The sequence below is a fragment of the Chlorocebus sabaeus genome, chromosome 7 (assembly GCF_047675955.1).
Source record: "Chlorocebus sabaeus isolate Y175 chromosome 7, mChlSab1.0.hap1, whole genome shotgun sequence".
NCBI lineage: Eukaryota > Metazoa > Chordata > Mammalia > Primates > Cercopithecidae > Chlorocebus > Chlorocebus sabaeus.
This window is the reverse complement of record NC_132910.1, coordinates 37,385,390-37,401,692: the sequence shown is the minus strand read 5'-3', so window position 1 is coordinate 37,401,692 and position 16,303 is coordinate 37,385,390. Positions and strand designations below refer to the sequence as shown.

The 16,303-nt window shown below is 39.3% G+C and overlaps 1 protein-coding gene across 4 annotated transcripts in view; it reads right to left on the bottom strand.

Annotated features, from left to right (window-relative positions):
* Window positions 1–16,303, bottom strand: part of ARHGAP24 (Rho GTPase activating protein 24) — a 529,930-nt gene that overhangs the window by 69,233 nt on the left and 444,394 nt on the right. For 3 of the 4 annotated variants that reach the window (XM_007999132.3, XM_007999137.3, XM_007999134.3), the window contains one exon: window positions 597–804. In XM_007999132.3, the coding sequence (XP_007997323.2) occupies window positions 597–804 (208 nt within the window). Of the gene's footprint in view, window positions 1–596; window positions 805–12,297; window positions 13,322–16,303 lie in introns of those variants that run through there. The other variant, XM_007999135.3, reaches the window with a different exon arrangement.

Genomic DNA, 16,303 nt, shown 5'->3' with positions numbered 1-16,303 from the left:
GATAATTCACAAAATATTAGCCATGATTAACTCTTAATTTGTGGGGTTAGGAATGCTTTATATTTTCTTTTCTGGGGCTGCCATTATTCTTTTATTTTCACTACGCTGTACTTCTCCTTGTTTCCCTGTAAAACTATTCTAGATTAAGGTAGAGTTATATATTTAAAAATATAATGCTTTTGTTATTATTGAAATACTTATTTTAAATTTAAATTACATTGCAAATATTTCAATCTCTACTCATAATACTTTTATTGTTCCTTAATGGAAAGAATTTAAAAAAACTGAACGAGAAGAATCCTATTTTATAAGTTCACTTTTTCCAGTGCAAAAGTTTAATACAGTTTTACTTTAGTACCAAAGAAAAAGAACAAAAATGAATGTTTTAAGATGGAAAGAATGGAAGAGAACGATATCTAAGGTGCCAAATTTTTGACTTTGTAACTTAATAGAAACAATGCAAACTCCTGCAGCCAAATAATCTATGTTGCAAACTGTTGACCCATCAATGAAGGTTATGCCTCCTCAGCTCACTGCATCCTGTCAGTTCAGTCTGAACTTCTCAGTGAAGATGGTTAGTAAAATTGTGACTCTACCTGTCAAATGATGGCTTCTCCCCACAGTCAAAGGCATCTTGGAGCTCCTTAACAAGATTAGCCTGGCCTGGCAGTCGAAAGAGACCCTCTTCTTTCAGCCCCCTTTGTCGGATAAAGTCCACGCACTGCTCCACCAACATCGGAGCCAGACGGTTTCCGTATCTCTTCTCATAACGAACAGTATCCTCCAGTTTCTGTCCAAAAATGCCTAAAAAAGTAAAGGATCACAGTGAACTTGAAAAATTTATCTCTTCCCACCTTGTTGTTGTTGTTTTAATTCAATATAACAGAAAAACAAAGATTGGAATGTTAGCAAGCACTTAACATTCAGTATTTCACATTATTATACAATCAAATTCATTACATACAATTCCTCAAATGGTATGAATTTACCTTATGCTGCCCCTTTCTTGTATTCTATGTTTAGCCCAAAACCAAAACAGAAATACAGAGTTTGAGATATCCATTTTGAAATAAGAAAAACTGTAATAAATGTAACTTGAGTTTGGGGTTTTCATTTTTTTTTTCCTTTTAGGAAAGGAATGGTATTCAATAGTTTAAAAGCAGAAATATGCTGCAGAAAATAGTCAAATTCTACCTTTATTACAGTTTTATATTTATGTCCAATTTGCACTTAAATCCTATTTCTTTTTTCGCCTTTTGTTTCTACTCAAGTTGGGATGCCATGACTGTAATCAAGGTGATAAAACCAGGAAAAGAAACCCTGAATTTTCTCCCATACAAAATATTTCAGACACTGTTTGCATGTCTTAAACTATTAACTTATTTGAAAGTGGAAAATTGAAATTTACAAAGCAGAGCATACTAAAAGTGGAGAGGTGGGGTCACGGTGACTTGCCCTAACAGGTAGGGTATTTTATCAAGTACATTGTTTAGAATTGGCAGTACGTGGTGGCAGTAAAAAGCAGGCCAAGTTTTAGTTAGATTTATTAATGATTTTGTAATACCTACAAACCATACATTCCTTGGTGTATACACCTGGGCCAAAAACAGCCACTATTTCATCCTCAGTACTTCACTCATTAAGAGATAATACTTTTGAAATATATTAATATTAGGTAGTAGCTTGGTAAAAATTATCAACCTATGAGAAAGGGGGGGGAAACAGCCAAAGCAAATGTGACTCCAATGTTCCCAGATGGAATGAATGTCACGAAATTATTGGAATTGTCTAAGGAGTTTCATAAAAGGGGAAGAAAAGTAAGTGGTGCATGTTGAAATTAGGTAAGACTTCAGAATGTATGGGGAATTATTTAACAGCCATTAGGTTAAGGATTTGATCATAGCAACAGATGCTTTGTCCCCCCACCTGTAACATGTCTTTATGGATTCAGTAGTGCAAAACTGTCACATTTCAAGCAATAAAGAATTGTTACCAAAGAAAATATTCTTAGCTCAGGTAGAAATGATAACAGGAAACACAACTATTCTACAACTGGTATAAAATTTAGCACTAATGAAATACACATATTCTATTTAGGAAATAATGTTGAGTAACCTAATGTCAATATTCAAGTGTATAAAGCAGAATTAGAAATAGTGTTTTCTAAGGGCAGTAAAGATTAGAGCAGACAACAGGGCTAGTTAGCTTGGTTTGTAGACTTTAGAACAAATAGTTCCTTGATAATCGTGTATCAAACATTATTCACCAACTCCAACAGACACTGACATCCCCTTCTCCCTTGACATTTCCATTATAGAAGCTGGACAATTAAATACTTCTTCCACTTCCCTTGCAGAGGGGTGGTCACGAGGCATAGTCCTGGTCAATAAGTCTTCTTGTAGCCTTTAGGAAGACTTGCCCTTCTTGATGAAAAGGAAAAGCATTTGTAATTGTCAATCACTCCTTTTGCCTGTCTTCAACTTGGGCATGATACTGGCTCTTGTTATAGTCATCTTTTGTCCATTAGGCAACAATCACAAGGGAAAGGCTAAAAGATTAACAGACATGCTGAGGCTGAATTTATTGAACTACTGATCCAATACTGGCCGCACCTTTGTCCAGATAGCTTTTAATGTGAGAAAAACAAGCTGACGTGCGTTTAAGCCAGTTTTCTATTCCTTCAGCAAAACAAAATTCTAATCCATTCAATGGTAATAACAATTTTTGGAGATATTCTAGTGTTTTAATAATAAGGTTTACAAATTGGCTATGTTGGAGAATATAGACCCTTTCTGTGGAGAGCTTTGAAAACAAACGTCATGCTTATTTGCCTCTACTGTTTGAACTATATCCTGCCAAAATTAAGTAAATAGCCTTTTAGAAGACTTACAGATCATTTAAGAAAATAATATGTTGACATTTGGAAATAAATTTTATGTATGTGTGATTTTTTTTTTTTTTTACTTTGGATTTTTGCTTTGGATTGATAAATATATTACCTAAGGGTTCTCTGCAAATCCAACAGAAAATCTACTAAAGATGTTGTAATTCAATGACTCTGTGTGCTACAAACATGAACAAAGCTTCCAAAATTTGGGTTTATACAGTAATGAAAAACAGTCAAACATTCTTTTCTCAAAGCTTTCAGGATTTTTTTCTTTTCCCAACAACTCAAGGAAGCAATAAAGAAAGGGGTGTTTTGCTTTAGACGTGTATTTGGTTTCCTTTTTACTTTCTTGTGCATGCAGGTTTGCCTTTATAATAAAATAAGAATTTAAAACTATAGTAAGAAACTTAAATTCATTAAGTATTTATTATACTCTGAGTCCCTCACAATATTCTCTCATCTTTATAAGAAACACGTAAGGTAACTATCATTCTCTCTTTTTCACTCGGAAAATTGGGGCTCAGAGAGATGAAACAATCTGTCTAAGGTTAGTTACAGAGCACCAAGTGGCAGAATGGAAGTCCACATTCAGATTTATTTAGCTTTAAAATCTTTGCTCATTCCTGAAGATCAGTCCTTTTCCTATTTATGTAATCACAATCGTGAGTCCTCATTTTCTAGTAATTAAAAATATTAGTACATTCTACAACCGAGTAAGACCATGTACCTTTTTTGTGCTTTTAAAAAGTGATAATAGCTAAGCTGTACTTACATATGCCAGGCACGTTACAAGCAGTTTACCTGCATTTCTCTCATTTAAAATTCATAACACCTTGTGAGGCAGGCACCACCATTCCTTGCACTTTAAGGAGGAGGAGCTTGAAGCACAGAAAGGTCAAGTAACTTGCCAAATGTCACACAGCAGTAAATGGTGGAGCTAAGGCTTGTTTGAGGCAGTGGGATATCAGAGCCACTCAGTGTCTATTACACAATACTGTGTAGTATGCACAATGGCTGAAAACAGCAATGGAGGAAGACACCTGCCATTTATTAGCTTTCTGACCTCAATTCCTCCCATCACATTAGGATCAATGATTTGTGCAGAGAAAATGTAAATTGGGAGTTGGGGGAGGTCAGGAAAAAAAAGAGAAGGAAAATACTCTGGAGCTTCAATAAGCATGCTGTCCCCCAAAGCAATTTCCTTTTTATAAAGCTGATGCCTTTAATATAGCAGTATAATATGTAAAAAAGTTTTAAAGCATGTAGACAACATGTATATATGGTTTACAATTCCTGTCAGAAAATGAGTTTTCTGCTGTAGAACTGGTCTTGCAAAGAATGAGTAAAGAATTTTAATAGACGTACACTCCCCATTCTGTAGCACTGGAAATAGAGTGTGCCAAATATTTCTGGCTTAAAATGGTAGATGTGGGTTGCCCTTCTGCATAAGAATGCTCCTTGGGAGGAAAGCTATTGATGGGAAAAGATCATTTAAAAAAACCCAGATTTATTTAAAAATTTCCTTGAGAGAGCAGTGAAACTTCAAATTTTAAAATTAACACAAAAGCACAAAGGTCATGTGCTACCCCCAGCTAAGAGCATGAAGAAAGGACACAGTGACTAGTAGATTATTAACAATACTCCCTGGGATGTGGGTCACGCGAACAGTTCCAGCTACGTCCACTTAAACTCCCAGCAAGTTTTCACACACTCTGACAAAACCGTCCCCAGTATTTGTGGGCGGCGATGAATATCATGCCTACCTCTCCTCCATGTGAAAGTACATTGATGTGTCATAAAACATCACCCAGGATGTGACTTTTCACTGGATTGAGAAAGTAAATCACACAGGTGAATTTATTGTACTGGTAGGTGGTTGTTTCCAGTGGAACAAGCAAGAGAGAAACCGCCACAGCCTTCAGGGTTTGAGAGGGTCCCCCTTTACATGTGATTTATAGAGCCAATAGCTAGAGGCTGCCTGTGAAGTGACTGACTGTGATGCTATAAATACATTCATATTTCATTCTTCCTGAAAATAAATAAGCAAAGATGAATCTAAACCTTCTTCGACTCTGTGCCCTGTAACTACATATTCTCTTTGCTCCTGAATTCCCAGTGAAGTATGTGACTCTGTCTCCTTTTCATCATTTTCCATCCACTTTCTAACTTTTGCAATTTGATATCTGACCCAGTTATAACAATAAAATGGCTTTTTCTACGGTCACCAATAACTTCCTAGTTGCCAAATCATTGACAGCCAAATTTGTTCTTTGTATTACTTCTTGTCTCACTCCCTTTAAAACTGTCAGTCTCCTTCTTCTTCCTGACACTTCACATGTTACATGATTTTTGCCTCTCAATGCCCTTCTCAGTCTCTTTCTTGACTATGCTAACTACTACACTCTTTAATAGTTATCTGGGTTCTGTCCTCAGCTCCGTTTTTACTTAACCTGATACAGTTACTCTACTAGACTCCACTTAATTTCACGACATATTAATTATTTTCAGGTTTGTATCTCAATTTGGGCTATTGCTATAATCTCCAGCATTGGATTTCTGGGTGCCCAGTAGAACTCTCAATAGGGATAGCTCAAACATTTTCAAACTCAAAATTTCTAAAGCTGAATAAGTCATCTCTTTTTAAAAACCTGCTCTGTGTCCTTTAATCCTAATTTTGGTTATCAGTACATACAAGCTATTCCCCCAAAACATTCAAGTGCCATCTGAGAATCAACCTACATTCCTCTTTCCTTCAAGCTACTCATTTAATCACCATGCTGATCGCCTCCAAGCTCCTTACCACTGCATTAGGTTAGATATTCAGTATTTCTTCTATGATTTTTTGAAGAGCAGAGATCCCAAGCCAGCCAAGTGCTGCCATGGTGGACTTCATAATATTTCAATTGGATCATGCCACTCTTCTGCTTCACCTCTTCCAATGGTGCCCATCGGCCTGTCTTTGCAACCACATTCCTTTTAATGAAATAAAGTCCCCACAAGCTGATCTCAGCTTCTTCATCCTCCATTCAGTCAACAATGTTTAGGTGGTATCCACTGTGTGCCAGGCACTGTGACATCTCCACTCTCATTTCTTTTGTTTCCTCACAAACAATATGCTCTCAAACTATGCTGAACTATGTATTGCTTGTCATGTCTTCATGCCTCCTTCTAGAAGGTAGGTCCTGCCTTTGTAAGTCAGCGTAGGAAACCTTATCCTGTAAGAGTCAACTCATACATCTCCTATGTCAAGTCTTTACTGACATTCCATTGCCTCATCGCCTACCCTAGACACAAAGCTTGATATGTTTCTTTATTCCTTAACATTTTGCATGGAAATTATTTATTTAGATGCCTAACCTGTGCTGGACTAGTAAAAAGAGGAGTTTACTTTTACATTTATTATAATGAAATAATTGTTTTACATTTATTATTATTATAAGTATTAGAAAGCAGTTACATACTGTACATCTATCCTATGAGCTTCGGAGAGGTGTAGGCAAGGTGCCACAGACACAAGGACCACACTGGGATTGGTTCCAGGTGTAAAGGACTCCGAAGCTTTAATTCTATTTTACCATAGTCAAGGCCTTTTGTTTATGTCCCTGGAACTTATCAAGATGGGTGACACACAGATGCCCCATAAACATTTATGGAATAAATGCATGCATGGAAACAAAACACTTTACCTCTCCAATAATAGAAAATAAATGGTGGCTCAAGCCTGTAATCCCAGCACTTTGGGAGGCCGAGACGGGCGGATCACGAGGTCAGGAGATCGAGACCATCCTGGCTAACACGGTGAAACCCCGTCTCTACTAAAAATACAAAAAACTAGCCGGGCGAGGTGGCGGGCGCCTGTAGTCCCAGCTACTCCGGAGGCTGAGGCAGGAGAATGGCATAAACCCGGGAGGCGGAGCTTGCAGTGAGCTGAGATCCGGCCACTGCAGTCCAGCCCGGGCTACAGAGCAAGACTCCGTCTCAAAAAAAAAAAAAAAAAAAAAAAAAAAAAGAAAATAAATGAATAATTTCAATGTCAAATGAAACTCATTGACAATTCTTGAGTTCTGCCATTAATTTTGGGTTCCTTATCCCTTCTTGTCTATAGATCACATACTCAGCCACAATGGGAATTTGCCTTGACTTATCCTCTGCCTACTGCAACTCTGCTAGCAGGATAAATCCTGGTATCACCAGGATGGCAAGAATTTTCCATTAAAATGAATATTCACCCATAGTAAATGGGCAAACCAAAGTAAAATACATCTATTTTAGTACAGAACTAAGAAACAAAGACAGGCGAAGCTTACTTCACTCTGTCACCAACTTTCTAAGTAGCCACAAAATATTATATAGATAGAAAGCCTTTACTCCAAGGAGCTCAAGGTCTATCATAACCAGTGAATGTTGGTAGAACCTTTACCCTTTTCAAGGTCAGAGAGGGGAAGGAAGGAAAATAATAAAGGCCAGGAAAGATTAAGAAAGTGTTAGAAGGTGTACATAGCGACCCAGTGGACTAGGTCTTTGAACAGTGGAGTAATTATAGACACTAGGTTCCAAGTCAGGCAAGTTGCATGTATTTCTTTATTTGGCATTCACAGACATCCTACAAGGGGGTCCCTTTTCTACAAACAGGGAAAAAGACTTGAAGATGGTAGGTGACCTGTCTAAGGTCACACATCTAGAAAGTGGCAGATTTGGGATATAAACACAGCTCCATATGATTCTAAAAGTCTTTCATTTTTCACTATGTTATATTAATTCAATTCAAACATAATTTTTCCAAGGCATTCTCACCATTATGTTAGTATCACATAGGAGAAAATGTCTTTTTGTTACTTTCAAAGACCAAACCTGATTTCCTTTAGTTTATGTGAATCACTGGGTTTCCACAGGAGCCTGTGGTCAGCCTTTTGTTCAGGGGCACCTCCAACTTAATAGCTAATTTGGTGTATTGCTTATCACAAAGTAATTATTTATGTTTTGTTATTCCCAAGAAGTCTGTGAATTCATAGATTTGAGACAACCTGTTTGTTTACCTTCTCATTCCCAGCACCACTTGGTAGAGGCGCCATGAAACATCGATATATGAATTAATGAGCTGGTCATTTATACATGTTTTAAAATTATATAGATTTGGATAGTGGTATTTTGTTGGACAAATCCATTTTCATAAATGTGATTATAACATACATAACATACAATACATTTTAAAGAGGATGTTGGTCTTGTCCACCACCACTGTAAAGACATTCTATTGCCTATGGACTCGTGGGAATAGATAGATAGTAACACTGCACTTCACTGGTTTATAATCAATCTTGAATCCCTGATTGAACAGATCTATTGCCATTCTCCACTTTGGGAATAAATATGTGTGTGTGTGTGCATGTGTGTATACTACAAATGTGTATAAAGCAACTCAAAGTGGCTATGAGGATACAGTGGCCAAGAATCAGCATATGTAAAATGTAAGAGCTGTAGGCTGGGTGCAGTGGCTTGCGCCTATAATCCCAGCACTTTGGGAGGCCAAGGTGGGAGGATTACTTGAGGTCAGGAGTTTGAGACCAACCTGGCCAACGTGATGAAATCCCATCTCTACTAAAAATACAAAAATTAGCTGGGTATGGTGGTGGGTGCCTGTAATCCCAGCTACTCAGGAGGCTGAGCTAGGAGAATCACTTGAATCCAGGAGGTGAAGGTTGCAGTGAACTGAGACTGCACCTCTGCACTCCAGCCTTGATGACAGAATGAGACTCCATCTCAAAACAAACAAACAAATAAATACAAATAAAATAAAACATAAGAGCTATAGAGTTAGGAGCATATAATTGTTAAACAGAGAAAGCTTGCTGAAGAAATTAGAGCCAGTGATGCCTTGAAGAGAGCATAAAGTTGGGACAGACAATGGGGAAGAAAGCATCACAGCAGAGGAAACAAAGTGAAGAAACATGTAGGACATGTGTTTAGGAGAAAGGATGAAACAGTCTGGGGAATTAGGGGGTTTATACTCCAGGGGATTGTTAGAATTTGTCGGAGGGCCTTTATAGTTACTTGAAATAGGACTTCCTCCTGTGAGTAATAGGGGATCATAAAAATCTTTTGAGCTGTGGAAAGTTGCTTGATAGCACGGTTCTAGAAATACAGATAGGGAAATGCTTCACAAGATGGCCTGTGTGTTGTAGGAATTTGTGAAGAGTGCTGGGGATGACAGAGGTGAGGATGAATGCTGTCTTGAAAAGCCACTAGGTTAAAGTAAGTTGCATACATGGAGCAATAAAGGCACAAAGAGTGAAGGTGATGGAAATGGAAACGGAGCTGGAAGGACATAAAGAAGAAACTATGGTACATGATCACCAAGCGTTTGCTGTGTAGGAAAAGCCACTGAGGACCTGATGATCACTTATCTCCAAGAAAGGAGCAGTTCATGAAAAAATCAAGATAGAGTCGGACTTTAAAAATCTAATTTAGCATCCTGGGATCACAACAATCAAGGAATCTAGCCTCTTATGACTAGACCCAAATGCTCAGACCCTGGTGTTATACATTCCCAGGTAATCAAAGGATTGGTTATACTGCCAATAGTCTTGTTATAGAGGGAAAGAAAAATTGTAGTTTCAAAATCAACAGGGTAAAAAATTCACTTATAATCTTTATCTCAACGGAACATAAATTCAAAGCACCACAATCCCCACTTTCCTGCCTAATAGATGTTTCTTGGTTCCTGGATTTTTCAAACCACTGGGAAATCATTTTCAGTGACCTTAATTAGTACCGAAAGAGTGAGAGATGAAAGGGTGGCAAAGAACAGAAGAGGTCTGGAAGAGAAAGGTGCTCTGAGAGGTGAGTTTCAGCTTGTACAACATGCAAGCTCTAATGTAACTAGGCCTCTGGAAACTTTTACTCAACTCCACACTTTATCCTGACAGCATTTCTAAAACCGCTAGAAATGCAGCATGTCTCCTCTGCTGTTGGCCTACTTTTGACAACAGTAAAAAAAAAAAAAAAAAAAAAGAAAGAAAGAAAGAAAGAAAGACAAAAGAAAAAACAAAACAAAACATGTTTTACATGTGAATCAGGAAAAGTAGCCACGTCAACATTTTTTTTTTTTTTTTTTTTTTTTTTAACTTCTGGGCATTTTTCCTGGCTTCAAATATTCTCCTTGTTGTGTTCCTTAAAATGACTTAAGCTGATTCTCTCGGACAGGTTTGGGAGAGGAACGCAGAAATCCAGGCCATTTCTTGAAACACTTGAGTACCCAGGAAATTAAATAAAGCACAAAAGAACACACTCTTCTTAAGGTGGCATGGTTTTAGGAACCCAGAATTGAGAGACGAGTTCATTCTTTTCAAGGTCAGACCTTCAATAAAGATGTAAAACCCCTGTGCGTCATGCTGCTGCTGCCCTGAGTGATGAGTGCAGCAGAGCAAGGTGGCTGCGGGCTGGGGCTGAAGCAGCTGAGCGCCTGTGCTCCCAGGGCCCCACTGCAGAACTGTGGGCACGCAGCCCTTGAACAGAGAGAGCCTGGAATGCAGCGGGCTCCAGAGAATGGAAAGGAAGCGTAAAACCGCTGAACGCTTCCTGCACCTCCTCTCCTTTCTCCTTTCGACAGAAAGCAGAATACAGCTTCGTAAATAAAAAAACTCTTCATCCTGGTTCAAACGCTGGACAGTCCCCAAACTGCTAAGGCTTTGCAGAGCAAAGGACAGCCTTTAAAAATAGCCCCCCAGGAGAGGATAGATGGAAGCTGTGCCCTACTCGGTGTTGGCCATTTGCCAGTCCATGGGAATGTTGTTCCCAGGCACTGCCTTCCCCGCTTGGTATTTAAGGAGAAAGGGAGGAAGGCATCGGGAACAGCAGTGTGTTCACACGGATTCTATGGGAGACGGAAAGGTGGCAAAGGCCAAAAAAAAAAAAAAAAAAAAAAAAAAAACTCATTTAAAGATACATTAATAATCCTCCAAACATCTCATGTTACAAATGAACAGCAGTAACCCGGAAAAGTTGTGTTTGGATAGAACCAGCTTAGTTTCTGATGGGCTGGGGAACTAGAAGAGGAAACTATCTTTTAAGCAATTAGTCCCTGAGCCTTTAAAAATTTCTGTCATTGTTAATTTCTCTATCAATGATGCAATCCTATGGTATTCAGAAAATCCCTGTAGACCTATAAAAATATGAGACATGCATCTCTCATTTAATTATCTTTGTGGATGAGATAGGAATGTAAATTAACACCTGAATTCCTTGCTGATAATATATGACAGTGATTGTTGCCACGTCTTAGGTACGCAAAGGAAAACACTCTGCAGGAACAATAGTTTCCTTAAAAAAAAAGTTTCCATCATATTTTGTAATTTTGATTTTTCTTATTTTTGTTTTACTTTTTGTTAGTTACTAAGTAGGGAAGATTAACTGATGGGTGGCAAATCAAAAAAAGGGTGTGAGGGAGAAAAACAACCCTAGATGTCATTCAATTCAGGGCCTCACTAAATTATTAGCTTACTGTACATGTCATTAACATTATAATTACTTAGTTTCTATTTAAACAGCCATTCCACTTAATTATCCTCATCTTAAAGCAAAAAGATGTTTTTAAATATTTTGATCCATAAGCCTTTCCTGAAAACATTTTATTTTACCTATTTTATATTCTCTAATTCCCCTAAAATAAGTCAATTCAGAAATGTCTTAGTTTCTTTTATTGATCGTAAGTTGTTCTATGTTCCCACCCCTGTTCCTGATAGTTCTTATCTTTGCCCTCTCCCAGTGCCGCCTTGCAATATATTTGAAAAGTCAGGGTGACTCCTATTCCCAGCAAATATTCATCAATATGGTTGAAAGCCTCTTGAAAATGGGTCAGCCCGGATAATTCGATTATCAAATTTTTCTCAACAGAGGAGGTGAGGCAAGCACAGGCAGCCAGAATCAAAACCGGATAATTTGATTATCAAATTTTTCTCAGCACGGGAGGTGAGGCAAGCACAGGCAGCCAGAATCAAAACCAAGGTGACGGGAACACAGCACAGGGATTTGCGAGGGCTCTGTTTTGAGGGGTCAGAACGTGGTTGCTTGATTCGGGTGTAGGAAGGGCCCAAGATCACTCTGGTCCCTCCTCTGAGGACGGTCAGCCCAGCTTGCTTAGGACCCTGTCAGTCAAGGTGATCCCCATAGGATCACTATTCTTTAAGCCCCACCTACCCCACCTATTCACAGACAATAATACACAGATTTAAATGAACATCAGAAAATAAATATAGACAAGCAAGGACACACACACAAATCACTCTTGTACAGTCCTAAGCTCTTGGTTTCCAAACTCCCATTTTATCTGAGCATAAACAGACCTTAAAACCTAAGAGAATATGAATATTATTTGTATTTATAAAAAGGACATGATCATATCATCTACCTACCTTTCCGAAAACTAAAACACCGTTTGATTCTTCTGTACGTAGTTTTAGGGATGAAAGGAGTTGAGGCTAAGGCACCAGCGGGGCGCCCCCCAGAATTCCGGTCTTCAGGCATCATATAGGCCCGAAGTTCTGAACCCGGTTTTGGCTTCCTTTAAAACCTGCCTCTGAGCGAAACCCCACAGTCACTCCTCATGCTTGTTTATTTGTTATTTTTGAAGTGCTGATTCCTAGAACTTGAAGGTTTTGATCATCCAGGTCCTGGCTTAGGGATAAGTTACCACCTCTCATTTATTCCTTTTTAGCAAAAATACTTCCTTTTCTCTTGCCTAATCCAGGGAGTTTTTAAGGTTTTTTTTTGTTTTTGTTTTTAAGTTTCTGCAGACATTCCAAAAGGGAAAGAACTGCAGCAAGCAAGCTACCATTCTCATTCAAACAGCAGGAATTGGTTTTTGTATTTTTTTGTTTTTATTAAGAACTGTCTTCTCAGCTGGACTGAGATTCCTCTGGAAAGGTCAGCAAATAGCCCTGTGCAAGAGGAAAGAGGAACAATGACAAAAAGGCCCCTGAGGAAAATTTCAGGACTGTCCTTGCTGGCTCCTTTCATCTGAGCAAGAGGGGAGGAAAATAATGGCACCTTCTCCAGAAAGCATTTCAGTGCATGATAGATTTCTTTCAAAGGACTCCCCTGCTCCTTTTATAGCACCCCTCATCCTTTGATGCTCTCTGCAGGCTTCTCCCCTTTCCTTTCTGTCTTCAAACTCCTGAGGGAATCACCACGTCAGAACAGTCGAGTGCCCATTCCAAGAGGCTCCTTGGATCTGCAGGGGGAGGCAGCTTTGCAGGGAGCGTCTCCTCCCCCTCCTCCTGCTCCCGTCTCCCCTTTTCTCAATGAGAGCTGGGAGGGAGCTGGCAGGGCTGCGGTGGCTCCTCACCAAGGCTGTGTGGCTGCGGCTGCTTCCAGTGCCCGCCGGTCACATGCAGCAGGTGCAGTCACAACAGGATGAGGGGAGGAGGGAGAATGCCACGCTGCGGTGTGAACCCCTTTCTTTTTCTTTTGACTTTGTGTCGACTTCCCAGCTCTTGTCTTGTGTAACACTTTTACAGCTGGCTGGCTCAGCCCCTCCAGAAATCACAGGGCACCAAACCAACCCCTAGGGGGTAAACTTTTTGCCCCTTCATACCTGCATTTATTCTCTTCCCATACAAGTTTTACTTTTTTTCCAAATCATTTGTAAGTGAATTCATTTGTGAGCACTGATTTAACATGCATACCCTGAAAACGTATTTATGCATGTGTATGTGTATGTCCCTAAAACAGAAAAGTATTTAAAATCCAGTGGCAAAGAGTCTGTGGGTAAAGCTGCAAAAACATCAACACGTATTTGTGTGGGTGTATTTACACACACATATATATTTCTCCAGGCATAGTTTGCAAACCAATTCTGTTTTCAACATTCGTCCATGCTCTTGCACATACCTTCTGCACCCCAGCCCCCATGTCCACCAAGCCTCTCAGTCCTACTCACTGGACAATTTACTTGCTGGGTTAATCATTCATCCACCTGGCTGTTCCATGAACTGATTTGGATGTTGGTGCCTTAACCCCAGCTGACCCCCAAGGCCACTGTGTTCCTTCCCAGACATTCGGCAGAAGCTTTACAAGACCATGAGGAGTGTTAAAAAGGTTCTTCCATTAAAAACATCATTACTCTGACTAGCATACCCATGTAGGTCATCTTTTGTCATTGAAAGGATTATTATTATTTAGTTCTGCCCTGTTGTTCAAATGGTATTTTACCTTCTGTGTCACAGCACACTGCTAAGAAAATAAAGAACCACAAAGTGTAACTCAGCACCACCAAGAGAAACAGTGCTGCTCTTCAAGCACTTCAGCCAACAGAAAAATCCACTGACCTGAGCACTGATCTACAAAGAACTCCTGTAATCACAGGATTTTGGAGCTGGGAAGTGAAAGTATTTTTTTCTTCTAATTTTCTTATTTCACAAGTGAGTAAAACCAAAGGTAAGGGAAGTAAAACTACATATCCAAGATTGTGCACTTGGTCTGTGGCTAAGCAAGAACACGTTACCTCTTAATTAACCTCTGTTTGCCTACATGCCAATTGTTCATCGTAAGGATTATTAACAAATAGTATTCTTATTGCCTTGCTGGGTCTCTGAATCAACTCTTTTCATTAGGAGGCAGAAATATACGGGAAAGATCTGATTTTAGTAGTAGCTAACAATCAGAGCTAACAATCAGTGGCTAAGCAATCAGAGCTACAAGAACTATTGGGCTGGGCGCGATGGCTCACACCTGTAATCCCAGCACTCTGGGAGGCTGAGGCGGGTGGGTCACCTAAGGTTGAGACCAGCCTGGTCAACATGGTGAAACCCCATCGCCACTAAAAATACAAAAAAATTAGCTGGATGTGGTGGCAGGCGACTGTAATATCAGCTACTGGGGAGGTTGAGGCAGGAAAATCACTGGAACCAGGGAGGCAGAGGTTGCAGTGAACTGAGATTGTGCCATTGCACTCTAGCATGGGCAACAGAAGGAGACTTCGTCTCAAAAAACAACAACAACAACAAAAAAACGAAAAACAAAATCACTATTAATGAATTATCACTCTCCTCAGATCTCAGATTCTGGACTAGACACTTTCATAAAAATTGCCTCAAAAACAATTGAACAGAAACCCAATATAAAAATAAACAAGGAAGGAAGGGAGGTAAGGAGGGAAGGAGGAGGAAAGAAGGAAGGAAGGAAGGAAGGAAGGAAGGAAGGAAGGAAGGAAGGAAGGAAGGAAGGAAGGAAGGAGGGAAGGAGGGAGGGAGGGAGGGAGGGAGGGACGGAAGGAGGGAAGGAAGGAAGGAAGGAGGGAGGGAGGGAGGGAAGTAGGGAAGGAAGGAAGGAAGGAAGGAAGGAAGGAAGGAAGGAAGGAAGGAAGGAAGGCAGGCAGGCAGGCAGGCAGGCAAGCAGGCATATCCAAATTGCCAATATTAGCTACTCTTGCACTTCGGGTCAGTTATTAAGTAAAACAAGGTTTTCTTGAACACAAGCACTGTGATACTGTGACAGTTGATCTGATCACTGAGATGGCTACTAATGGGCAGCGGGTAGTGTGTGCAGCGTGAATGTACTGAACAATTGGACGATTCACATCCTGGGAAGGACAGCATGAGATTGCATCATGCTGCTAAAAACAACGTGCGACTTAAATCTTATGAATTGTTTATTTCTGGAATTTTCCATTTAATATTTTCAGACTGCAGTTGACCAGTGGCAACTGAAACCATGGATAAAGGGGAACTCCTTACTGCATAACTATGAGGAATCCTCTGCTAAGGTACTGGAGAGGGGATTCAGCTGGTGTTTTCAAGTATTTTACATAGTCACTTGCTAGCCATTTTGGGTTATGAATAAGGTAACCGTATGTGTTGTCATCCAAACTCGAATACCGTGGGAGTGAAAGGTAGCAAGATCAGTAATTAGCCTGGGACAAAGGCTGTAAACCGCTCTTACTAAGGAAATTGGAATGAATGGTCATCCTGGTTAGGACCCTTCCCTTTCCCTAACAGAAGATACTGTTAAAACAGACACTTTACAAACACGTGCCATTAATCTAGTAAAATATCATGTTTTCAATGAATCTTTACTATTTTAACTTCAACTTACCAACTTTTAAAACTAAACTTCTGAAGTTATTTTAAAATATAAAATGGTCAGTCAGTCAAAGAAACATCTGATATGTTTAGAGATAAAAAAATCACTGTCTCAATTCAGAGTGCTGACAATATACACAAGAATGGAAAATAAATATAAGGATTGTAATTGTTTATAAAGTGTAACTTTGACCTAATACAATTTATTTTTAACTATATCACCGTATAAAAATTAGGCATTATGTTCTTGGAAATATACTGTGGTTGTAGATAAATAATTTTGTGCTTTTTTTTTGGTCCATTTGCTCATTTTCATTAGATAAGTTTTCTGTTTATATGA